This window comes from Nerophis ophidion, linkage group LG17 (genome assembly GCF_033978795.1).
Source record: "Nerophis ophidion isolate RoL-2023_Sa linkage group LG17, RoL_Noph_v1.0, whole genome shotgun sequence".
Taxonomy (NCBI): domain Eukaryota; kingdom Metazoa; phylum Chordata; class Actinopteri; order Syngnathiformes; family Syngnathidae; genus Nerophis; species Nerophis ophidion.
In genome coordinates, this window is record NC_084627.1 from 3,975,870 (window position 1) to 4,003,185 (window position 27,316).

The 27,316-nt window shown below is 40.0% G+C and overlaps 1 protein-coding gene across 5 annotated transcripts in view; it reads left to right on the top strand.

Moving 5' to 3' along the window:
• Positions 1–18,150, top strand: part of coro1cb (coronin, actin binding protein, 1Cb) — a 47,052-nt gene extending 28,902 nt beyond the window's left edge. For 2 of the 5 annotated variants that reach the window (XM_061875765.1, XM_061875764.1), the window contains 6 exons: positions 1–31; positions 8,317–8,421; positions 8,491–8,636; positions 8,753–8,810; positions 12,775–13,026; positions 17,327–18,148. The exon at positions 1–31 is cut by the window's left edge and continues 89 nt beyond it. In XM_061875765.1, coding sequence (XP_061731749.1) covers positions 1–31; positions 8,317–8,421; positions 8,491–8,636; positions 8,753–8,810; positions 12,775–13,026; positions 17,327–17,449 — 715 coding nt within the window. In that variant the 3' untranslated portion in view covers positions 17,450–18,148. Of the gene's footprint in view, positions 32–8,316; positions 8,422–8,490; positions 8,637–8,752; positions 8,811–12,774; positions 13,027–17,326 lie in introns of all 5 variants that reach the window. The other 3 variants (XM_061875766.1, XM_061875768.1, XM_061875769.1) reach the window with 3 other exon arrangements.
• The last annotated feature ends 9,166 nt before the right edge of the window (positions 18,151–27,316 follow it).

Sequence of the window (27,316 nt, forward strand, 5' to 3'; positions counted from 1 at the left end):
GAGCGAGCGCCAGCTCGCGCTATGGAAAGCTGTATGTCATTTTCTCCCCCCAAAAACTTTTATCCAACCTTGATGATAACTAAGTCAGGGAAAAAGAGTGCCCTGGCCAGGACAAATTGTGTCATTTAAAACACACGCACACACGTGTCCACTTGGGGGTGCTGTAGTGCAACATAAAGCCTGCTGTGATGAACGTAACACATTTGGGGCGCATGGCGTAGTGCAGGGGTAGAGAACCTATGGCTCTAGAGCCAGATGTGGCTCTTTTCATGACTACATATGGCTCTCAGATAATTATATTTATATAGCGCTTTTCTCTGGAGACTCAAAGCGCTTTACAAAATGACACCCAATATCTAAGTTCCATTTAAACCAGTGTGGGTGGCACTGGGGGCAGGTGTGTAAAGTGTCTTGCCCAAGGAGACAACGGCAGTGACTAGGATGGCGGAAGCGGGAATCGAACCTGGAACCCGCAGGTTGCTAGCACGGCCACTCTACCAACCGAGCTATGCCGAGTAACCGTGTAATACTCTTCAGTATCAGTAGGTGGCAGTCGGAAGCTAATTGTTTTGTAGATGTGGGAAACAGCGGGAGGCAGGGTGCAGGTAAAAAGGTGTCTAATGCTTAAATCAGGGGTAGGGAACCTATGGCTCTAGAGCCAGATGTGGCTCTTTTGATGACTACATATGGCTCTCAGATAATTATATTTATATAGCGCTTTTCTCTAGTGACTCAAAGTGCTTTACAAAGTGAAACCCAATATCTAAGTTCCATTTAAACCAGTGTGGGTGGCACTGGGGGCAGGTGTGTAAAGTGTCTTGCCCAAGGACACAACGGCAGTGACTATGATGGCGTAAGCGGGAATCGAACCTGGAACCCTCAGGTTGCTAGCACGGCCACTCTACCAACCGAGCTATGCCGAGTAACCGTGTAATACTCTTCAGTATCAGTAGGTGGCAGTCGGAAGCTAATTGTTTTCTAGATGTGGGAAACAGCGGGAGGCAGAGTGCAGGTAAATAGGTGTCTAATGCTTAAATCAGGGGTAGGGAACCCATGGCTCTAGAGCCAGATGAGGCTCTTTTGATGACTACATATGGCTCTCAGATAATTATATTTATATAGCGCTTTTCTCTAGTGACTCAAAGCGCTTTACAAAGTGACACCCAATATCTAAGTTCCATTTAAACCAGTGTGGGTGGCACTGGGGGCAGGTGTGTAAAGTGTCTTGCCCAAGGACACAACGGCAGTGACTCGTATGGCGGAAGCGGGAGTCGAACCTGGAACCCGCAGGTGGCTAGCACGGCCACTCTACCAACCGAGCTATGCCGAGTAACCGTGTAATACTCTTCAGTATCAGTAGGTGGCAGTCGGAAGCTAATTGTTTTGTAGATGTGGGACACAGCGGGAGGCAGAGTGCAGGTAAAAAGGTGTCTAATGCTTAAATCAGGGGTAGGGAACCTATGGCTCTAGAGCCAGATGACTGTATATGGCTCTCAGATAAATCTTAGCTGACATTGCTTAACACGATGAGTAATGAATAATTCCGCTGGTAATCACAGTGTCAGAAATAACGTTCAAAATATAAAACATTCTCATGCATTTTAATCCAACCATCCGTTTTCTACCGCAGCTGTTCAAAATGTCGCATTAATGGTAAGAAGTATTATATGTATTATTGGTTAACTTTTATAATAACAATGTTGTTAAAATCGGATCGGTGCGGCGTCTTCAGTAATGCGGACGTTGTATCGATCCGTTGTGGTGACGAAGGAGCTGAGCCGGAAGGCAAAGCTCTCAATTTACCGGTCGATCTACGTTCCCATCCTCACCTATGGTCATGAGCTTTGGGTCATGACCGAAAGGATAAGATCACGGGTACAAGCGGCCGAAATGAGTTCAATAAGCTCTCCCTTAGAGATAGGGTGAGAAGCTCTGCCATCTGGGAGGAACTCAAAGTAAAGCCGCTGCTCCTCCACATCGAGAGGAGCCAGATGAGGTGGTTCGGGCATCTGGTCAGGATGCCACCCGAACGCCTCCCTAGGGATGTGTTTAGGGCACGTCCAGCTGGTAGGAGGCCACGGGGAAGACCCAGGACACGTTGGGAAGACTATGTCTCCTGGCTGGCCTGGGAACGCCTCGGGATCCCCCGGGAAGAGCTAGACGAAGTGGCTAAAGATAGGGAAGTCTGGGCTTCCCTGCTTAGGCTGCTGCCCCCGCGACCCGACCTCGGATAAGCGGAAGATGATGGATGGATGGATGGATGAAGTTCTAAATAGCGCGCGTAAGGTAAAAAAATTGCGAGCACTACTGAAGGGGATCTACTCAAGGTTTGCGTGTATCAAAACACGTGCAAACTTGATAACGCACGCAAAGCTGATCCACTAATCTTATTTATTTGGGTCTTTTAAGTGCGCCGAATACCGAGCACACTCCAGGGTTTCCCGCAACGCCTAAACTAAAGTCTTAAAAAAAATATATTTTTTTTCTTTTGTCCTGTCCAGCTTCTCAGGCAAATCATATAGTTAACATAGATGCCCATACCGGCTGTTCAGATTTACTTTACAAATGTGAAGTGAATCATATTTATATAGCGCTTTTTCTCAAAGCGCTTTTACATAGTGAAACCCAATATCACATTTTTTTTACATTTAAACCAGTGTGGGTGGCACTGGGAGCAGGTGGGTAAAGTGTCTTGCCCAAGGACACAACGGCAGTGACTAGGATGGCGGAAGCGGGGATCGAACCTGCAACCCTCAAGTTGCTGGCACGGCCGCTCTACCAACCGAGCTATACCGAGAAGAGAAGTGTAGGATACTTCTCTAGTTGCCTTATTTGACTTTATTATCCATCCATCCATCTTCTACCGCTTATTCACTTTCGGGGTCGCGGGGGCGCTGGCGCCTATCTCAGCTACAATCGGGCGGAAGGCAGGGTACACCCTGGACAAGTCGCCACCTCATCGCAGGGCCAACACAGATAGACAGACAACATTCACACACACATTCACACACTAGGGCCAATTTAGTGTTGCCAATCAACCTATCCCCAGGTGCATGTCTTTGGAAGTGGGAGGAAGCCGGAGTACCCGGAGGGAACCCACGCATTCACGGGGAGAACATGCAAACTCCACACAGAAAGATCCCGAGCCTGGATTTGAACCCAGGACTGCAGGAACTTCGTATTGTGACTTTATTAAATTTATTTATATTATCATTCGGTGTTAAAGGCCTACTGAAACCCACTACTAGCGACCACACAGTCTGATAGTTTATATATCAAAGATGAAATATTAACATTGCAACACATGCCAATACGGCCTTTTTAGTTTACTAAATTACAACTTTAAATTTCCCGCGGAGTGTTCTGTTGAAAAGGTCGCGGAATGATGACGCGTGCTTGTGACGTTATTGGTTGGAGGGGATATTTTATCCCAGCATCACTTACGGCTAAAAGTAGTCTCTTTTCATCGCATAATTACACAGTATTTTGGACATCTGCGTTGCTGAATCTTTTGCAATTTGTTCAATTAATAATGTAGACTATAAACAAGAATGCTGTTGGTGGAAAACGGTGTATTGCAGCTGCCTTTAGCAACCGAAACACAGCCGGTGTTTCTTTGTCTGTTGTGAAGCTTTAACACAGAGCGGTGAAGCGAACATGTTTCTCTACGTCAACCAGCAAGTTTTTAGATGGGAAAATTGTGATATTAAGTCGGCTCTTACCGGAGACTTGAGTGGATTAGGCGACCTCATCCTGCAGCTCAAAAAGGCAGCTGTGCTCTTGCTCCTCGGCTTCTCTCAGAGACACTGCCGTTCACCGCAGCTATCCGACTTTCAGGTAGGACTATAATCTCACTAAAATAGTATTAACACAATAAGCAGATAAGGGATCTTCCAGAATTATCCTAGTAAATGTGTCTAATTACATCTGAAACTCTCCCACTGCCGCCGCTAGGGCCGTCGCCCTTTTTTTTTTTATGTGCTTCACTCTAACTTTCCTCATCCACGAATCTTTCATCCTCGCTCAAATTAATGCGGAAATCGTCGCTTTCTCGGTCCGAATTGCTCTTACTCCTGATGGCTCACATTATAAACAATGTTCAGATGTGAGGAGCCCTCACACCGGTGACGTCACACCCACATTGTCTGCTACTTCCGGTACAGGCAAGGCTTTTTTATTAGCGACCACAAGTTGCGAACTTTATCGTGGATGTTCTCTACTAAATCCTTTCAGCAAAAATAGGGCAATATCGCGAAATGATCAAGTATGACACATAGAATGGACCTGCTATCCCCGTTTAAATGAGAAAATCTCATTTCAGTAGGCCTTTAAACTAAAGTCTTAACAAGCTGCTGCGCTTCGTTCTGCCTCTGTCAGTACGTCTCTGCAGCACCCAGCATTGTCCCACCCACACAACCATGTGATTGGTTACACGCTGAGCGGTAACAGCCAATCAGCAGTGTGTATTCAGAGCGCATGTAACAACCAATCAGCAGTGCGTATTCAGAGGGCATGTAACAACCAATCGGAAGTGCCAATTCAGATCGGTAACAGCCAATCAGCAGTGAGTATTCAGAGCGCATGGGGTCAGTGGTCACGGCAGAGAGGAGGGACGTTGCAGGTTAGCAGAAAGATGTTTAGCGGGTGAGCATAATGTACCGGACTCTCCCCAAATTATAATAAACACCTCCCAGTCAACTACTAGTAACATCACTATGAGCTGGTTGACATTCTGCAAATATAAGCGGCAGCCCAGCTCGCTCGCTCACAGTCCTAGAGTTGAAGGCTAATTAGCTTTTAGCGTAACGTTAGCTCAGTTTGTGGTGTGTGTTACGGACAGCAAAGCCCTGTCTGTCTGAGAGAAAGACGAGCATTATTGACCTACATTAACAACTAAGTTATTTCACTTTACCCTTTTCTGTGTTGAGGCAACAAAGACAGACAGGCCAAATTACTCTGTTCCAAACACTTCCTTGTGGAGCGACACCACCTTAACTAACAAATGTTCTGGGGGAAACACTGCAATACATTTGCAGAATATATGCTGGTTATCAGAAAGCCCACAACACTGAGAGGAAGAGATGCAAATATAATTATTCAGCACTCGCAATGTGATTTATCAAGGCTGAAACTGTTCTGCTGGGGCTATTTCTCATCTTTAATGAGTACGTCTAAAATCTTTATGCAAACTGGCACAATTACGCACACAGATTTGAGAAAGGACATGATAAATCTGCACAGACAGAGACGATGGACAGAATTCTGTGTGTCAACATATTTGAACATAGCGTCTATTTAGCAATATACTTGTACCGTATTTTTCGGACAATAAGTCGCAGTTTTTTTCATAGTTTGGCCGGGGGTGCGACTTATTCTCAGGAACGACTTATGTGTGAAATTATTAACACAATGTAAAATATCAACTAATATTATTTAGCTGATTCACGTAAGAAACTAGACGTATAAGATTTCATCGGATTTAGCGATTAGGAGTGACATATTGTTTGGCAAACGTATAGCATGTTCTATATCAGTGTTTTTCAACCTTTTTTGAGCCAAGGCACATTTTTTGCGTTGAAAATATCCAGAGGCACACCACCAGCAGAAATCATTAAAAAAAAACGAACTCAGTTGACGGTGAAAAGTTGTTGCTGCAATTGTTGGATATGACGTTAAAGCGTAAACAAGCATGCATCACTATAGCTCTTGTCTCAAAGTAGGTGTACTGTCACCACCTGTCACATCACATTTTTTGCTGTTTTCCTGTGTGTAGTGTTTTGGTTCTTGTCTTGCGCTCCTATTTTGTGGCGTTTTCTCCTTTTTTGGTATTTTCCCGTAGCAGTTTCAGGTCTTGCGTAGAGCGATAGTTCCCGCATCTACTATGTTTTAGCATTCGAGAATATTTCAGTTGTTTTTTTCCTTCTTTATGGGTACTGTCATGTCATGTTCGGATGTACTTTGTGGACGCCGTCATTGCTCCACAGTAAGTCTTTGCTGGCGTCCAGCATTCTGTTTTTGTTTACTTTGTAGCCAGTTCAGTTTTAGTTTTGTTCTGCATAGCCTTCCCTAAGTTTCAATGCTATTTCTTAGGGGCACTCACCTTTTGTTTATTTTTGGTTTAAGCATTACACACCTTTTTACCTGCCTCCCACTGCTTCCGACATCTACAAAGCAATTGGCTACCGGCTGTCACCTACTGGTATGGAATAGTATTACACGGTTACTCTGCCGAACTCAAGACAGCACCGACACTCAACGACAACACAAACATTTGCAGACTATAATTACTGGTTTGCAAAAACGTTTTTAATCCAAATAGGTGAAATTAGATTATCTCCCACGGCACACCAGACTATCTCACGGTACAGTGGTTGAAAAACACTGGTCTATATAGCAGAGTTAGCTCACGGGTGTTTTAAATGTGATTATCAGTAGCCAGTCAGCTTGTTAATGTCATGTCATGTTCGGATGTACTTTGTGGACCGCCGTCTTTGCTCCACAGTAAGTCTTTGCTGTCGTCCAGCATTCTGTTTTTGTTTACTTTGCAGCCAGTTCAATTTTAGTTTCGTTCTGCATAGCTTTCCCTAAGTTTCAATGCCTTTTCTTAGGGGCCCTCACCTTTTGTTATTTTTGGTTTAAGCATTAGACACCTTTTTACCTGGACGCTGCCTCCCGCTGTTTCCGACTTCTACAAAGCAATTAGCAACCTACTGATATGGAAGAGTATTACAGCGGTTACTCTGCCGAGCTCTAGACAGCACCGACACTCAACAACAACACATCATTTAGACCATGGGTGTCAAACTCTGGCCAACGGGCCAAATATGGCCCGCCTTGTAATTTAATTTGGCCCTTGAGGCAATATCAATTTAGCATTAGAGCTGGCGTCGCGTCGGTGCCCGCTGTAACACCGCATTCACCGCTAATACTCATACTTGCCAACCCTCCTAATTTTCCCGGTAGACTCCCGAAGTTCAGTGCCCCTCCCGAAAATCTCCCGGGGCAACCATTCTCCCGAATTTCTACCGATTTCCACCTGACTACTATATTGGGGCGTGCATTTAAGGCACTGCCTTTAGCGTTCTCTACAACCTGTCGTCACGTCCGCTTTTCCTCCATACTAACAGCGTGTCACATAATATTTGAGGCTTTTACACACACACACACACACACACACAAGTGAATGCAAGGCATACTTGGTCAACAGCCATACAGGTCACATTGAGGGTGGCCGTATAAACAACTTTAGCACTGTTACAAAATATGCGCCACACTGTGAACCCGAACCAAACAAGAATGACAAACACATTTTGGGTGTACATCCGCACCGTAACACAACAGAACAAATACCCAGAACCCCTTGCAGCACTAACTCTTCGGGAAACTTCCAGCAAACTGACCAATAAGTAACATTTTATTCATGCATTTTCTCTCGCTACTTCAAGGCTTGAATGTTTGGTTCATTCATTATTGTTATTTTATTTTCAAATGTATTATTAGCCTGTGGAAAAAATTTGATATTTACCTCAGAAGATTGCAAATAGAAAAAAAGGCATAACATTTTTATAAAAATGTTATTTGATATGCCATTGATATTTTTTTAATTATTATTATTATTATTGAAACTCGGATTTTGCATGTCACTAAAGTTAAATAAGCCTTGCCTGTTCAATATTCAATGCAAAACTTGTTTGAGTCCCTGTTAAAAGGTTAATTTTTTCAACCTTGGCCCGCGGCTTTGTTCCGTTTAAAATTTTGGCCCACTCTGTATTTGAGTTTGACACCCCAGATTTAGACTATAATTACTGGTTTGCAAAAAAAAAAAAAATTTCACCCCAAATAAGTGAAATTAGATCATCTCCCACGGCACACCAGACTGTTATATTTATTTGAATGACTCTTACTATAATATAATATAATATAATATAATACGTTAACATACTAGGCACTTTCTCAGTTGGTTATTTATGCCTCATATTAACGTAAACTTATTCAGGCTGCTGTTCACTATTCTTTGAAAAAAAATCAACATATTGAGCAAAAAGGTCTAATTTTTTTCTACCAAGAAAAGTGCACTTGTTATTAGTGAGAAAATTCTTATTTTAAGGTATTTTTAGGTTCATTGAGGTTAGCTAATTTTACTTGTTTTGGAAAGTCTTGACAAGCCGAATTTTCTTGTTCTATTGATAACTTTGCTTAGTTCAAATAAAATACCCCTCATTTTTGTATTTTTTTTTCCTTGTTTTTGAACACTGACTTTTTGGAGTGTAGTTCAGAAGGAAGTTGAACTAAAAGTAGTTATTTTTTTCTCACCAGGACAACATGGACGAGCCCATTTGCGTCCAGGAAATGGACTCCAGCAACGGCGTCCTGCTCCCCTTCTTTGACCCAGACACCAATATAGTCTACCTGTGCGGAAAGGTGAGTGTTGTGTCCTCCCCAAGGGGGCATTTGTCCCTCTCTTGATAGTCCTTTCCGACTCTTCCTCAGGGCGACAGCAGCATTCGCTACTTCGAGATCACGGACGAGGCGCCGTACGTCCACTACCTCAACACCTTCTCCACCAAGGAGCCCCAGAGGGGAATGGGGTACATGCCCAAACGTGGTCTGGATGTCAACAAATGTGAAATTGCCAGGTATGGCTGCAATAGTGTTGGTAAATTACTCCTAATAAACGCTGAATATTATAGCTAAAAAAAAAAAAAAAAAAACAGCCCTGCTTTAATTCAGATTTTGTTCATGTTTTATTCAGGTTTTATAAATTACAAGAGAGAAAATGCGAACCAATCATCATGACAGTCCCGCGCAAGGTAATTGTCCTTATAAAGTGGCAAGGAGTTTTTTGCTCAACTGCAGAGAGTAGCAGGCATTTATTTGATCAGAAGCCATTGTTGATATCACCTAATCAAGTCATTAAACCTTCCATCCATCCATTTTCTACCGCTTATTCCCTTTCGGGGTCGCGGGGGGCGCTGGCGCCTATCCCAGCTACAATCGGGCGGAAGGCAGGGTACACCCTGGACAAGTCGCCACCTCATCGCAGGGCCAACACAGATAGACAACATTCACACTCACATTCACACACTAGGGCCAATTTTAGTGTTGCCAATCAACCTATCCCCAGGTGCATGTCTTTGGAAGTGGGAGGAAGCCGGAGTACCCGGAGGGAACCCACGCTTTCACGGGGAGAACATGCAAACTCCACACAGAAAGATCCCGAGCCTGGATTTGAACCCAGGACTGCAGGAACTTCGTATTGTGAGGCAGACGCACTAACCCCTCTGCCACCGTGAAGCCCGTCATTAAACCTCTAAAGGCCTACTCAGTGGCCTAGTGGTTAGAGTGTCCGCCCTGTGATCGGTAGGTCGTGAGTTAAAATCCCGGCCGAGTCATACCAAAGACTATAAAAATGGCACTCAGCATTAAGGGTTGGAATTGGGGGTTAAATCACCATAAATGATTCCCGGGCGCTGCCCACTGCTCCCCTCACCTCCCAGGGGGTGATCAAGGGTGATGGGTCAAATGCAGAGAATAATTTAGCCACATCTAGTATGTGTGTGACAATCATTGGTACTTTAACTTTAGTGGCCACATGCGTGGACAACACCTTTTAACTCTTTTTTTCCAAAATTGTGTACACTACTGAATTGGGGTCTTATGGCTGCTTATGTAGACCAGGGGTGCCCACACTTTTTCTGCAGGCGAGCTACTTTTCAATTGACCAACTCGAGGGGATCTACCTCATTTATATATATCATTTATATTTATTTATTTATGAAAGAGACATTTTTGTAAACAAGTTAAATGTGTTTAATGATAATACAAGCATGTGTAACACATATAGATGTCTTTCTTTCACGAAGACAAGAATATAAGTTGGTGTATTACCTGATTCTGATGACTTGCATTGATTGGAATCAGACAGTATAGTGCTGATAATGTCCACATTTTCAAATGGAGGAGAAAAAAGTGGTCCTTTCTGTACAATACCACATGAAAGTGGTTGGTTTTTGGCATCTAATTCATCCAGCTTCCATACACTTTACAAGAAAAACATTGGCGGCAAATTCCGTAGCTTGCTTCATTGACATTCACGGCACCCGAGGGTCTTGCGAGATGACGCTGGCTGCTGCCAGTTCATTATTATGAAAAAATGACAGAGAGGAAGGCGAGAAACACTTTTTATTTCAACAGACTTTCGCGCCGTCCCTTCCGTCAAAACTCTAAAGGCCGACTGCACATTTCCTATCTTCACAATAAAAGCCCTGCTTCATGCTGCCTGCGCTAACAAAATAAGAGTCTCGGAAAGCTTTCAGAGGGATCGCTTGTGCACGCCAGTTTTCCGAGACTCTGTATTTAGTTAGCGCAGGCAGCATGAAGCAGGGCTTTTATTGTGAAGATAGGAAATGTGCAGTCGGCCTTTAGAGTTTTGACGGAAGGTACGGCGCGAGAGTCTGTTGAAATAAAAAGTGTTTCTCGCCTTCCTCTCGGTCATATTTTCATAATAATGATCTTGCAGCAGCCAGCGTCATCTCACAAGACCCTCCGGTACCGTGAATGTCATTTAAGTGACGTCTTGGTGAAGATTGATGATCACTAACTTTTAGGTCTATTTTTTTTAAAAGCCTGGCTCGAGATAGACGTAATGGGCACCCCTGATGTAGACACTTATACTGCCATCTGGTGGTGTCAGAAGAGTATAACATAGAATGGAATTTGGGGGGAAAAGTGTAAAAATAAGAATTAGCATGTCACTACACATGAAGCACACGTTTGTGTACTTATGGACTAAGTACATCATATCAAAAGATGATTTTTAGTTTTTATTCTAACTAGGGTCCAATAAGCCCAAATAAGCCCAAATAGTAAAGAGAAATTAAAAAAGCATGTAAACAAACAGCTTGGGCCTTAAGAAGTCAGTGTATCATATTCTTCACAATATTAAATAATAAATCATACATACGGCGTGGCGCAGTGGGAGAGTGGCCGTGCGCAACCCGAGGGTCCCTGGTTCAATCCCCACTTAGTACCAACCTCGTCACGTTCGTTGTGTCCTGAGCAAGACACTTCACCCTTGCTCCTGATGGGTGCTGGTTGGCGCCTTGCATGGCAGCTCCCTCCATCAGTGTGTGAATGCGTGTGTGAATGGGTAAATGTGGAAGTAGTGTCAAAGCGCTTTGAGTACCTTGAAGGTAGAAAAGCGCTATACAAGTACAACCCATTATCATTTATATAAATAAATGTATATATATGTATATATATATCTTGATTGGATTATCCCGAGAATAGTGCTCGATACCGTGGTAGAGCGCAATATGTAGGTGTGGGAAAAATCACAAGACTACTTCATCTCTACAGAACTGTTTCATGAGGGGTTCCCTCAATCATCTCCTGATGACACACACACACCCACATATACATATATATATATATATATATATATAAATATATATATATATATACATAAATATATATATATATATATACATACACACATACACACATACACACACGTGTATGTGTATATATATATATACACACACACACACATATATACATATATACTGTTTCATGAGGGGTTCCCTCAATCATCAGGAGATGATTGAGGGAACCCCTCATGAAACAGTTCTGTAGAGATGAAGTAGTCTTGTGATTTTTCCCACACCTACATATGTATATATATATATGTATATATGTAGGTATTTATATATATATATATATATATATATATATATATATATATATATATATATATGTATGTGTGTGTGTATATATATATATATATATATATATATATATATATGTAGGTATATATATATATATATGTAGGTATATATATGTATATATATGTGTGTGTGTGTGTGTGTATATATATATATATATATATATATACACATACACGTGTGTGTATGTGTGTATGTATATATATATATATATATATTTATGTATATATATATATATTTATATATATATATGTATATGTGGGTGTGTGTGTGTACAGTATATATCTTGATTCAATATCTTGTTTATATTTTATCATTGAACAAGGTGTGTCCCGATACAACTTTTTAAATACGATACCGACATTGAAACCTTGAGTAATAGCAGATACTGATGTTAAACTGATACGATATCAGCACAAATGTCTTATTTTGTAGTGTGGAATGTTGATATTGTTGGTGATATTAGTCAGAGAACAATAGTAGGCACTGTATGGAAAACAGACTTATGCTGTCCTTAAGTTTTCATTAGTTATGAGTCACAATAATTCATTAAGTTATTAAGCTCCTGTATCGGTTGGTTGAATGGTGCGGACACGTTTGTTACTGGATACTTTGTAGTAGACTGTATGTGTAAGTAATATGCAACTATATTTAATTGATACTTGTGCTATAGACAAATGTGATGTTTTAGACTGCAATGTTGTTCAATTAATGACACTTATTGCAAATGTCTAGCTTGTGTGCTATGGTGTGCTTAGCTGTTATGTAGCTGCTGGTCCTATTAGCTTATAACCTACCAGTTTTAGTTTTTTGTATAAGACTTGAGTAAATTGCAAGTAAGGACCAACCATTTGTGCTTATTAGATGCTAAGTGTATGTTTATCTTTGCAGAAGTAAACCCGCTGCACGACTGCTTGTATCAGAGCTTATTTCGAAGATTTGATCATCCAATACTTGTTTTTTTTTACTGCTAACTGAAGGTTATTAGTTTGTGACGCACTTTCATTCACTAATACATCTTACCCTTCTTGTCCCGCGTGCTCTTCCCCAGTCGGACCTCTTCCAGGACGACCTCTACCCGGACACGGCGGGCCCAGACCCCGCCCTGGAGGCGGAGGGGTGGTTCGCCGGCAAAAACGGGGGTCCCATCCTGATCTCGCTCAAGGACGGCTACGTCCCAACCAAGGGCCGCGAGCTGAAAGTGGTCAAGTCCAACGTCCTGGAGAACAAACCGGCCACAAAGGCGGAGAACGTCTCGATCGTCCCGAAGCACGTCCCCCATGCGCCCGCGCAGCAATCGACGGTGAGTGATCTCCTGAAGCACAGGTGTCAATCAAATGAAAACACGGGGCGGCATAGCTCGGTTGGTAGAGTGGCCGTGCCAGCGACTTGAGGGTTGCAGGTTCGATTCCCGCTTCCGCGCCATCCTAGTCACTGCCGTTGTGTCCTTGGGCAAGACACTTTACCCACCTGCTCCCAGGGCCACCCACACTGGTTCAAATGTAACTTAGATATTGGGTTTCAGTATGTAAAGCGCTTTGAGTCACTAGAGAAAAGCGCTATATAAATATAATTCACTTCACTTCACACTCATGACCAAGGTCCTCAATTAACATCAGGGGCGTCGAATTTGTTTTCATTGAGGGGCCACATTTCAGTTATGACTATCCTCAGAGGGCCACATATATCATTTATGACTATAAATAGATTCACCTCATGATATTATTGTACAATTCTTTACACATTTCCATCCATTTCCTACCGTTTGTCCCTTTCGGTGTAAATAGAGGTCGGTGTCTAGCAGGACCGATAATCAGCATTTCGGTTTTTTGGGCGTTGAGTTGCAAAAAGTTAGCGGACATCCATTGTTTAATTTCATTAAGACACGCTTCCAACTGACTACAAATTAGGAGTCTTTGTTTGTTTACTTACTACTAAAAGACAAGTTGTCTCGTTCATCCATCCATCCATCCATTTTATACTGCTTGTCCCTTTTTTTGGGGTCGCTGGAGCTTATCTCAGCTGCATTCGGGCGGAAGGCGGCGTACACCCCGGACAAGTCGCCACCTCATCACAGGGACAGCACAGATAAACAGACAACATTCTCACTCTAGGGACCATTTAGTGTTGCCAATCGACTTTCTATGCCAGGGGTGCCCACACTTTTTCTGAAGACGAGCGCTACTTTTCAATTGACCAAGTCGAAGGAATCTACTTCATTCATATAATTTATATTGAATTATTTATGAAAGAGACGTTTTTGTTAACACGCTGAGGAAGTTTAACACTTATAGATTCCTGTTTTTCATGAAGACAAGAATATAAGTTGGTGTATTACCTAGGGGTGTGACGGTGCACAAAAATTTCGGTTCGGTACGTACCTCGGTTTAGAGGTCATGGTTCGGTTCATTTTCGGTACAGTAAGAAAACAACAAAATGTAAATTTTTTGGTTATTTATTTACCAAACGTGTAAACAATGGCTTTATCCTTTTAACATTGGGAACACTATAATAATTCTGCCCACGTTAATCCACATGAAACTGCCTCAAGTTGTTGCTTTGATTAAATAAAATAAAATGACAAAACCCTTTTTCTACATATAACAAGTGCAACATTAAACAGTTTCAAGTAAACTCATCATGCTTAATTTATTACAACATTTGGGAAGCCTGTAGTTGACTTTTATTATGTAAATGTTGTATTTTTGTCAAAATGTGATAGCAGGGACCCTGCCATTCAAAACTAGGCTGCTACATTACTAATGATTAATATAACTATAACTGAAAAAATAGTACAATAGCAATAGGAGAGACTATTCATCCCTGAACACCATGGAGTTCATGTGAAATAACAGACAGACAGGGCTTTGCTGCCCCTGACACACACACAGCAAAATGAGCTAACGTTACGCTAAAAGCTAATTAGCCTTCCCCTCAAGCCAGAACTGCGAGCGAGCTGAGCTGCAGTTTACGTTTCAAGAAGGTGAACAGGCTCATAGTGATGTTAGTAGTAGTTGTGACTGGGAGGTGTTTTTTATAATTTGTGGAGAGTACGCTGTCCGCTGCTCACATGCTAAACACATATCTGCTCGATGCTGAAGCATTGACTACATGCGCTCTGAGTACGCACTGCTGATTGGTTGTTACATCGCTGCTGATTGGCTTTGTATGTAACCAATCAGATGGTTGTGTGGGTGGGGCAATGCTGGGTGCTGAGACAAAGGCAGAAAGCAGAGCAGCTTGTTAAGACTTTAGCTTACAAACTCGTTCGATACGCCTCCGAACCGGACCGAAACCCCCGTAACAAAACGGTTAAATACAAATACCCGTACCGTTACACCCCTAGTATTACCTGATTATGATGACTTGCATTGATTGGAATCAGACTGTAGTGCTGATAACGTCCACATTTTTCGAATGGAGGAAAAAAAAGTCCTCCTGTATGTCCAATACCAAATGAAAGTGGTTAGTTTTTGGCATCTTATTTGTCCAGCTTCCATACTCGTTTTTATACATTTTGCAAGAAATACATTGGCGGCAAACTTCGCAGACTCTTATTTTGTGCAGTCTGTCTTTAAGGTTTTAACAGCAAGGACGGTGCGAGAGTCTGTTAAAATAAAAAGTGTTTCTCGCCCTCCTTTCGGTCATGTTTTCTTAATAATGGTCTCGCAGCACCCAGCGTCATCTCAGAAGGCCCTCAAGTGCCGTGAATGTCAATCAAGTGACGAAAGACGTCGTAGTAAAGATTGATAATCACAAATTTTTAGGTAAATTTTTGTAATGCTTGGTTTGCGATCGACTGGCAGACCCTCCACGATCGACCGGTAGCTCGCGATCGACGTAATGGGCACCCCTGTTCTATGCATTATTAAATATTTTTTATATTACTGTGAAAAAAATGTTTTCATTTTGTCCACGTGCTGGGAAAGGCTTGCTTCTCAGGCTCAAACTATGGAGGTGTGGCAGAGATTTGAAAAAACAGCTCCTAATTATCAATCAATCAATCAATGTTTACTTATATAGCCCTAAATCACTAGTGTCTCAAAGGGCTGCACAAACCACTACGACATCCTCGGTAGGCCCACATAAGGGCAAGGAAAACTCACACCCAGTGGGACATCGGTGACAATAATGATTATGAGAACCTTGGAGAGGAGGAAAGCCATGGATGTCGAGCGGGTCTAACATGATACTGTGAAAGTTCAATCTATAATGGATCCAACACAGTCGCGAGAGTCCAGTCCAAAGCGGATCCAACACAGCAGCGAGAGTCCCGTTCACAGCGGAGCCAGCAGGAAACCATCCCAAGCGGAGGCGGATCAGCAGCGCAGAGATGTCCCAGGCCGATACACAGGCAAGCAGTACATGGCCACCGGATCGGACCGGACCCCTTCCACAAGGGAGAGTGGGACATAGAAGAAAAAGAAAAGAAACGGCAGATCAACTGGTCTAAAAAGGGAGTCTATTTAAACGCTAGAGTATACAAATGAGTTTTAAGGTGAGACATAAATGCTTCTACTGAGGTAGCATCTCGAGTACTGGAGCCCGAAATGAAAACGCTCTATAGCCCGCAGACTTTTTTTGGGCTTTGGGAATCACTAATAAGCCGGAGTCCTTTGAACGCAGATTTCTTGCCGGGACATATGGTACAATACAATCGGCAAGATAGGATGGAGCTAGACCGTGTAGTATTTTATACGTAAGTAATAAAACCTTAAAGTCACATCTTAAGTGCACAGGAAGCCAGTGCAGGTGAGCCAGTACAGGCGTAATGTGATCAAACTTTCTTGTTCTTGTCAAAAGTCTAGCAGCCGCATTTTGTACCAACTGTAATCTTTTAATGCTAGACATGGGGAGACCCGAAAATAATACGTTACAGTAATCGAGACGAGACGTAACAAACGCATGGATAATGATCTCAGCGTCTTTAGTGGACAGAATGGAGCGAATTTTAGCGATATTATGGAGATGAAAGAAGGCCGTTTTAGTAACGCTTTTAATGTGTGCCTCAAAGGAGAGAGTTGGGTCGAAGATAATACCCAGATTCTTTACCGTGTCGCCTTGTTTAATTGTTTGGTTGTCAAATGTTAGAGTTGTATTATTAAATAGAGGTCGGTGTCTAGCAGGACCGATAATCAGCATTTCCGTTTTTTTGGCGTTGAGTTGCAAAAAGTTAGCGGACATCCATTGTTTAATTTCATTAAGACACGCCTCCAGCTGACTACAAATTAGGAGTCTTTGTTTGTTTACTTACTACTAAAAGACAAGTTGTCTCGTTCATCCATCCATCCATCCATTTTATACTGCTTGTCCCTTTTTTTGGGGTCGCTGGAGCCTATCTCAGCTGCATTTCGGGCGGTAGGTGGAGTATACCCTGGACAAGTCGCCACCTCATCATAGGCCAAGTTGTCCAGTATGTTCACTATTTTATTTTAAGGACAAAATTGTTCTTTTATTGCTATAAGAAATGTTATGTATCAAAAGATTACATTTTTTTGTGGTCCCGCTTTATTTTGAAAAGTATCAAATTTATATATCAATTCAATTTTTCCGCGAAAGCCTTTGAAGTTGGAAGTATTCCTGGTGTGCGGTGTGTTTTTCAGCAGAAGATGGAGGACAAGCTGGAGGAGGTGCTCAGGGAGTTCAAGTCCCTACGGGACCGCGTCATCCTTCAGGACCGTCGTATCGCCAGACTTGAAGAGCAGGTTGCCAAGGTCGCCATGTAAGTCGCAGACACCCCCTAAACCCCCCCCCCCTACCAGACCGAGATTTCGGCGGCCATGACTGCAGCGAAGGCCGGGTCTGCATTCCAAGATGAACATTTCCTCCCCTCCCCCACACCCACTACCCCACTTTGTCTCCCTCCACCCCCTCACAGCCACCGCCATGACACAGACAGAAAAAGGAAGTATTTTTTATTGAAAGAAAGTCTTACGTTATTTTGTTTTTTTGTTCCAAGTTGTGCTGAAAGGTTGTACGTAGCAGCAGTATTTCCTCTCATCTTCTCTGTGTTGCCAAATATGGATTGTGTGCAGTTTCATGCACTGCTTTTGACTTTTCTGTCCTGTTGTACATTCCAGGTCAATTTTTTTTTAACGTGTTTTCATCTCGCCCACCAGTTAGTTCTTTGCTAAAGATCAGATTTTATGAATGTGGATCTTGTCATCCTGTGGGCTTGAAATGTTAACTTTCTTCAGAGCTGGGTGTTGTTGGCTTTGTAACGGTCGTAGTGGTGCCTGGTGTCACTGTTAAGGGTCAAACCATGCAAGCCTCGCCCCGTCCGGTGCGTACTCGGTGCCGCCACGCGCACAGCTCGTCGACGGAAAGTTTTGTGCACATAATAAAGATTTTACACTCAAAAACAAGCATTTTTTCTTTTTGAATACCACTAACTGCTGTCTTACTATGATGCACCTGTGATAACCATTTTATCCAAATTTCATCCAATCTCATCAGAAAATGTCATCAAATATCAGAAAATTCCTTCCAATCTCATCAGAAAATTTCGTCATATCTTATCTGAAAATTTCATCAAATCTCATCAGAAAAGGTTGTCACATCTCATCAGAAAATGTTGTCAAATCTCATCAGAAAATTTCTGATGAGATTTCATGACATTTGCTGATGAGATTTGACCAAAGTTTTCTGATGAGATTCGACCAAATTTTCTGATGAAATTTTCAGATAAGATTTGACAAAATTTTCTCATGAGATTCGATGGAATTTTGCGATGAAGTTTATGAAATTTTCTGATGACAATTTCTGATATTTGATGAAATTTTCTGATGATATTGGATGAAATTTTCTGATGAGATTTGACCAAATTCTCTGATGAGATTTGACCAAATTTTCTGATGAGATTTGACCAAATTTTCTGGTGAGATGTGACGAAGTTTTCTGATGAAATTTGATTACATTTTCAGATAAGATTTGACAAAATTTTCTCATGAGATTCGATGGAATTTTGCGATGAAGTTTATGAAATTTTCTGATGACAATTTCTGATATTTGATGAAATTTTCTGATGATATTGGATGACATTTTCTGATGAGATTTGACCAAATTCTCTGATGAGATGTGACCAAATTTTCTGATGAGATTTGACCAAATTTTCTGATGAGATTTGATGAAATTTTCAGATAAGATTTGACAAAATTTTCGCATGAGATTCGATGGAATTTTGCGATGAAGTTTATGAAATTTTCTGATGACCATTTCTGATATTTGATTAAATTTTCTGATGATATTGGATGAAATTTTCTGATGAGATTTGACCAAATTCTCTGATGAGATTTGACCAAATTTTCTGATGAGATTTGACCAAATTTTCTGATGAGATGTGACGAAGTTTTCTGATGAGATTTGACCAAATTTTCTGATGAGATTTGACAAAGTTTTCTGATGAGATTTGATTAAATTTTCAGATAAGATGTGACAAAATTTTCTCATGAGATTTGATGGAATTTTGCGATGAAGTTTATGAAATTTTCTGATGACAATTTCTGATATTTGATGAAATTTTCTGATGATATTGGATGAAATTTTCTGATGAGATTTGACCAAATTTTCTGATGAGATTTGATGAAATTTTCAGATAAGATTTGACAAAATGTTCTCATGAGATTCGATGGAATTTTGCGATGAAGTTTATGAAATTTTCCGATGACAATTTCTGATATTTGATGAAATTTTCTGATGATATTGGATGAAATTTTCTGATGAGATTTGACCAAATTCTCTGATGAGATTTGACCAAATTTTCTGATGAGATGTGACGAAGTTTTCTGATGAGATTTGACCAAATTTTCTGATGAGATGTGACAGTTTTCTGATGAGATTTGATTAAATTTTCAGATAAGATTTGACAAAATTTTCTCATGAGATTTGATGGAATTTTGCGATGAAGTTTATGAAATTTTCTGATGACAATTTCTGATATTTGATTAAATTTTCTGATGATATTGGATGAAATTTTCTGATGAGATTTGACCAAATTCTCTGATGAGATTTGACCACATTTTCTGATGAGATTTGACCAAATTTTCTGATGAGATGTGACAAAGTTTTCTGATGAGATTTGATTAAATTTTCAGATAAGATTTGACAAAATTTTATCATGAGATTCGATGGAATTTTGCGATGAAGTTTATGAAATTTTCTGATGACAATTTCTGATATTTGATGAAATTTTCTGATGACATTGGATGAAATTTTCTGATGAGATTTGACCAAATTCTCTGATGAGATTTGACCAAATTTTCTGATGAGATTTGACAAAATTTTCTGATGAGATGTGACGAAGTTTTCTGATGAGATTTGACCAAATTTTCTGATGAGATGTGACAAAGTTTTCTGATGAGATTTGATTAAATTTTCAGATAAGATTTGACAAAATTTTCTCATTAATTTCGATGGAATTTTGCGATGAAGTTTATGAAATTTTCTGATGACAATTTCTGATATTTGATGAAATTTTCTGATGATATTGGATGAAATTTTCTGATGAGATTTGACCAAATTTTCTGATGAGATTTGATGAAATTTTCAGATAAGATTTGACAAAATGTTCTCATGAGATTCGATGGAATTTTGCGATGAAGTTTATGAAATTTTCCGATGACAATTTCTGATATTTGATGAAATTTTCTGATGATATTGGATGAAATTTTCTGATGAGATTTGACCAAATTCTCTGATGAGATTTGACCAAATTTTCTGATGAGATGTGACGAAGTTTTCTGATGAGATTTGACCAAATTTTCTGATGAGATGTGACAGTTTTCTGATGAGATTTGATTAAATTTTCAGATAAGATTTGACAAAATTTTCTCATGAGATTCGATGGAATTTTGCGATGAAGTTTATGAAATTTTCTGATGACAATTTCTGATATTTGATTAAATTTTCTGATGATATTGGATGAAATTTTCTGATGAGATTTGACCAAATTCTCTGATGAGATTTGACCAAACTTTCTGATGAGATTTGACCAAATTTTCTGATGAGATGTGACAAAGTTTTCTGATGAGATTTAACCAAATTTTCTGATGAGATGTGACAAAGTTTTCTGATGAGGTTTGATTAAATTTTCAGATAAGATTTGACAAAATTTTCTCATGAGATTTGATGGAATTTTGCGATGAAGTTTATGAAATTTTCTGATGACAATTTCTGATATTTGATTAAATTTTCTGATGATATTGGATGAAATTTTCTGATGAGATTTGACCAAATTCTCTGATGAGATTTGACCAGATTTTCTGATGAGATTTGACCAAATTTTCTGATGAGATGTGACGAAGTTTTCTGATGAGATTTGACCAAATTTTCTGATGAGATGTGACAACGTTTTCTGATGAGATTTGATTAAATTTTCAGATAAGATGTGACAAAATTTTCTCATGAGATTTGATGGAATTTTGCGATGAAGTTTATGAAATTTTCTGATGACAATTTCTGATATTTGATGAAATTTTCTGATGAGATTTGACCAAATTTTCTGATGAAATTTGATGAAATTTTCAGATAAGATTTGACAAAATTTTCTCATGAGATTTGATGGAATTTTGCGATGAAGTTTATAAAATTTTCTGATGACAATTTTTGATATTTGATGAAATTTTCTGATGATATTGGATGAAATTTTCTGATGAAATTTGACCAAATTCTCTGATGATATTTGACCAAATTTTCTGATGAGATGTGACCAAATTCTCTGAGATTTGACCAAATTTTCTGATGAGATTTGATGAAATTTTCAGATAAGATTTGACAAAATTTTCTCATGAGATTCGATGGAATTTTGCGATGAAGTTTATGAAATTTTCTGATGACAATTTCTGATATTTGATGAAATTTTCTCATGAGATTTGACCAAATTTTCTGATGAGATTTGACCAAATTTTCTGATGAGATTTGACCAAATTTTCTGATGAGATGTGACGAAGTTTTCTGATGAGATTTGACAACATTTTCTGATGAGATTTGATCTTAATAAACTTTACGGCTCTTTACGTCTTGCACCTTTTGTAGCCTCATACAAAATCAAGGTCTTTCATAGGGGTGTGACTCTCCCGGGCAGAAGTCCGACACGGCAGATTTGACGAAATTTTCTGATGAGATGTGACAAAGTTTTCTGATGAGATTTGATGAAATTTTCAGATAAGATTTGACAAAATTTTCGCATGAGATTCGATGGAATTTTGCGATGAAGTTTATGAAATTTTCTGATGACCATTTCTGATATTTGCTGAAATTTTCTGATGATATTGGATGAAATTTTCTGATGAGATTTGACCAAATTCTCTGATGAGATTTGACCAAATTTTCTGATGAGATTTGACCAAATTTTCTGATGAGATTTCTTGACATTTTCTGATGAGATTTGACCAAATTTTCTGATGAGATTAGACCAAATTTTCTGATGAGATTTGACCAAATTTTCTGATGAGATGTGACAAAGTTTTCTGATAAGATTTGATTAAATTTTCTCAAATAAGATTTGACAAAATTTTCGCATGAGATTTGATGGAATTTTGCGATGAAGTTTATGAAATTTTCTGATGACCATTTCTGATATTTGATGAAATTTTCTGATGATATTGGATGAAATTTTCTGATGAGATTTGACCAAATTCTCTGATGAGATTTGACCAAATTTTCTGATGAGATTTGACCAAATTTTCTGATGAGATGTGACGAAGTTTTCTGATGAAATTTGATTAAATTTCCAGATAAGATTTGACAAAATTTTCTCATGAGATTCGATGGAATTTTGCGATGAAGTTTATGAAATTTTCTGATGACAATTTCTGATATTTGATGAAATTTTCTGATGATATTGGATGAAATTTTCTGATGAGATTTGACCAAATTCTCTGATGAGATTTGACCAAATTTTCTGATGAGATGTGACGAAGTTTTCTGATGAGATTTGACCAAATTTTCTGATGAGATGTGACAAAGTTTTCTGATGAGATTTGATTAAATTTTCAGATAAGATTTGACAAAATTTTCTCTTGAGATTCGATGGAATTTTGCGATGAAGTTTATGAAATTTTCTGATGACAATTTCTGATATTTGATGAAATTTTCTGATGATATTGGATGAAATTTTCTGATGAGATTTGACCAAATTCTCTGATGAGATGTGACCAAATTTTCTGATGAGATTTGACCAAATTTTCTGATGAGATTTGATGACATTTTCAGATAAGATTTGACAAAATTTTCTCATGAGATTCGATGGAATTTTGCGATGAAGTTTATGAAATTTTCTGATGACAATTTCTGATATTTGATAAAATTTTCTGATGATATTGGATGAAATTTTCTGATGAGATTTGACCAAATTTTCTGATGAGATGTGACGAAGTTTTCTGATGAGATTTGACCAAATTTTCTGATGAGATGTGACAAAGTTTTCTGATGAGATTTAATTAAATTTTCAGATAAGATTTGACAAAATTTTCTCATGAGATTCGATGGAATTTTGTGATGAGGTTTATGAAAATTTCTGATTAAAATTTCTGATATTTGATTACATTTTCTGATGATATTGAAAGAAATTTTCTGATGATATTTGACCAAATTCTCTGATGAGATTTGACCAAATTTTCTGATGAGATTGGACAAAATTTTCTGATGAGATTTGACGACCGTTTCTGATGAGGTGTGATGAAATTTTCAGATAAGATTTGACTACATTTTCTGATGAGATTGGATCTTAATAAACTTTACGGCTCTTTACGTCTTGCACCTTTTGTGGCCTTAAACAAAATCAAGGTCTTTCATAGTGGTGTGACTCTCCGGGCAGAATGCCGACACGGCAGATTTGACGAAATTTTCTGATGAGATTTCATGAGATTTTCTGATGAGATGTGACAAAGTTTTCTGATGAGATTTGACCAAATTTTCTGATGAGATTTGACAAAATTTTCTCATGAGATTCGATGGAATTTTGTGATGAGGTTTATGAAATTTTCTGATGAAAATTTCTGATATTTGATGACATTTTCTGATGAGATTTGACCAAATTCTCTGAGATTTGACCACATTTTCTGATGAGATTTGACCAAATTTTCTGATGAGATTTGACCACATTTTCTGATGAGATTTGATCTTAATAAACATTACAGCTCTTTACGGCTTGCACCTTTTGTGGCCTCAAACAAAATCAAGGTCTTTCATAGGGGTGTGACTCTCCCGGGCAGAAGGCCCTACACGGCGGATTTGACGAAATTTTCTGATGAGATTTCTTTACATTTTCTGATGAGATTTGACCAAATTTTCTGATGAGATGTGACAAAGTTTTCTGATGAGATTTGATGAAATTTTCAGATAAGATTCGACAAAATGTTCTCATGAGATTCGATGGAATTTTGCGATGATGAAGTTTATGAAATTTTCTGATGACAATTTCTGATTTTCTGATGATATTGGATGAAATTTTCTGATGAGATTTGACCAAATTTTCTGATGAGATTTGATGAAATTTTCAGATGAGATTTGACAAAATTTTCTGATGAGATTTGACCAAATTTTCTGATGAGATTTGATGAAATTTTCAGATAAGATTTGACAAAATTTTCTCATGAGTTTCGATGGAATTTTGTGATGATGAGGTTTATGAAAATTTCTGATATTTGATGACATTTTCTGATGATATTGGATGAAATTTCCTGATGAGATTTGACCAAATTTTCTGATGAGATTTGACCAAATTTTCCAATGAGATTTAATGAAATTTTAAGATAAGATTTGACAACATTTTCTGATGAGATTTGATCTTAATAAACATTACAGCTCTTTACGTCTTGCACCTTTTGTGGCCTCAAACAAAATCAAGGTCTTTCATAGGGGTGTGACTCTCCCGGGCAGAATGCCGACACGGCAGATTTGACGAAATTTTCTGCTGAAATTTCATGACATTTTCTGATGAGATTTGACGAAATTTTCTGTTGAGATTTGACGAAATTTTCTGATGAGATTTGACCAAATTTTCTGATCAGATGTGCGAAGTTTTCTGATGAGATTTGATGAAATTTTCAAATAAGATTTGACAAAATTTTCTCATGAGATTCGATGGAATTTTGTGATGAAGTTTATGAAATTTTCTGATGACAATTTCTGATATTTGATGACATTTTCTGATGATATTGGATGAAATTTTCTGATGAGATTTGACCAAATTCTCCTATGAGATTTGAAAACAATTTTCTGATGAGATTTAATGAAATTTTCAGATAAGATTTGATCTTATGAGATGCTCTGCAGCATCACGTGGACATCGGGGGCGGTACCTCTGGATTGGCAGACCGGGGTGGTGGTTCCTCTCTTTAAGAAGGGGGACCGGAGGGTGTGTTCCAACTATCGTGGGATCACACTCCTCAGCCTTCCCGGTAAGGTTTATTCAGGTGTACTGGAGAGGAGGCTACGCCGGATAGTCGGACCTCGGATTCAGGAGGAACAGTGTGGTTTTCGTCCTGGTCGTGGAACTGTGGACCAGCACTATACTCTCGGCAGGGTTCTTGAGGGTGCATGGGAGTTTGCCCAACCAGTCTACATGTGCTTTGTGGACTTGGAGAAGGCATTCGACCGTGTCCCTCGGGAAGTCCTGTGGGGAGTGCTCAGAGAGTATGGGGTATCGGACTGTCTGATTGTGGCGGTCCGCTCCCTGTACGATCAGTGCCAGAGCTTGGTCCGCATTGCCGGCAGTAAGTCGGACACGTTTCCAGTGAGGGTTGGACTCCGCCAAGGCTGTCCTTTGTCACCGATTCTGTTCATAACTTTTATGGACAGAATTTCTAGGCGCAGTCAAGGCGTTGAGGGGTTCCGGTTTGGTGACCGCAGGATTAGGTCTCTGCTTTTTGCAGACGATGTGGTCCTGATGGCTTCATTTGACCGGGACCTTCAGCTCTCGCTGGATCGGTTCGCAGCCGAGTGTGAAGCGACCGGAATGAGAATCAGCACCTCCAAGTCCGAGTCCATGGTTCTCGCCCGGAAAAGGGTGGAGTGCCATCTCCGGGTTGGGGAGGAGACCCTGCCCCAAGTGGAGGAGTTCAAGTACCTAGGAGTCTTGTTCACGAGTGAGGGAAGAGTGGATCGTGAGATCGACAGGCGGATCGGTGTGGCGTCTTCAGTAATGCGGACGTTGTATCGATCCGTTTTGGTGAAGAAGGAGCTGAGCCGGAAGGCAAAGCTCTCAATTTACCGGTCGATCTACGTTCCCATCCTCACCTATGGTCATGAGCTTTGGGTCATGACCGAAAGGACAAGATCACGGGTACAAGCGGCCCAAATGAGTTTCCTCCGCCGTGTGGCGGGTCTCTCCCTTAGAGATAGGGTGAGAAGCTCTGCCATCCGGGAGGAACTCAAAGTAAAGCCGCTGCTCCTCCACATCGAGAGGAGCCAGATGAGGTGGTTCGGGCATCTGGTCAGGATGCCACCCGAATGCCTCCCTAGGGATGTGTTTAGGGCACGTCCAACCGGTAGGAAGCCACGGGGAAAACCCAGGACACATTGGGAAGACTATGTCTCCCGGCTGGCCTGGGAACGCCTCGGGATCCCCCGGGAAGAGCTAGACGAAGTGGCTGGGGAGAGGGAAGTCTGGGGTTCCCTGCTTAGGCTGTTGCCCCCGCGACCCGACCTCGGATAAGTAGAAGAAGATAGATGGATGGATGGATTTGATCTTAATAAACATTACAGCTCTTTACGTCTTGCACCTATCTCAGCTACAATCGGGCGGAAGGCGGGGTACACCCTGGACAAGTCGCCACCTCATCGCTGAGATAGGCGCCAGCGCCCCCCGCGACCCCTAACGGGAATAAGCGGCAGAAAATGGATGGATGGATGGACGTCTTGCACCTTTTGTGGCCTCGAACAAAATCAAGGTATTTCATAGGGGTGTGACTCTCCGGGCAGAAGGCCGACAGGACAGATTTGACGAAATTTTCTGATGAGATTTCATGAAATGTTCTGATGAGATTTGACAAAAATTTCTGATGAGATTTGACCAAATTTTCTGATGAGATTTGACCAAATTTTCTGATTAGATGTGACGACCTTTTCTGATGAGATCTGATGAAATTTTCAGACAAGATTTGGATGGAATTTTGCAATGAAGTTTATGAAATTTTCTGATGAAATTTTCTGATATGTGATGACATTTTCTGATGATATTGGATTACATGTTCTGATGAGATTTGACCAAATTTTCTGATGAGATTTCACCAAATTTTCTGATGAGATTTCACCAAATCTTCTGATGAGATTTGACCACATTTTCTGATGAGATTTGATGAACTTTTCAGATTAGATTTGACTATATTTTCGGATGAGATTTGACCATATTTTCTCATCAGTTTTGACCAAATTTTCTCATGGGATTTGATGACATTTTCTGATGAGATTTGACACAATTTTCTGATAAGATATGATGACATTTTCTGATGAGATTTGATCAAATTTTTTCTGATGAGATTTGACGAAATTTTCTGATAAGATTTGACCAAATTTTCTAATGAGATTTGACCAAATTTTCTGATGGGATTTGATGACATTTTCTGATGGGATTTGATGACATTTTCTGATGA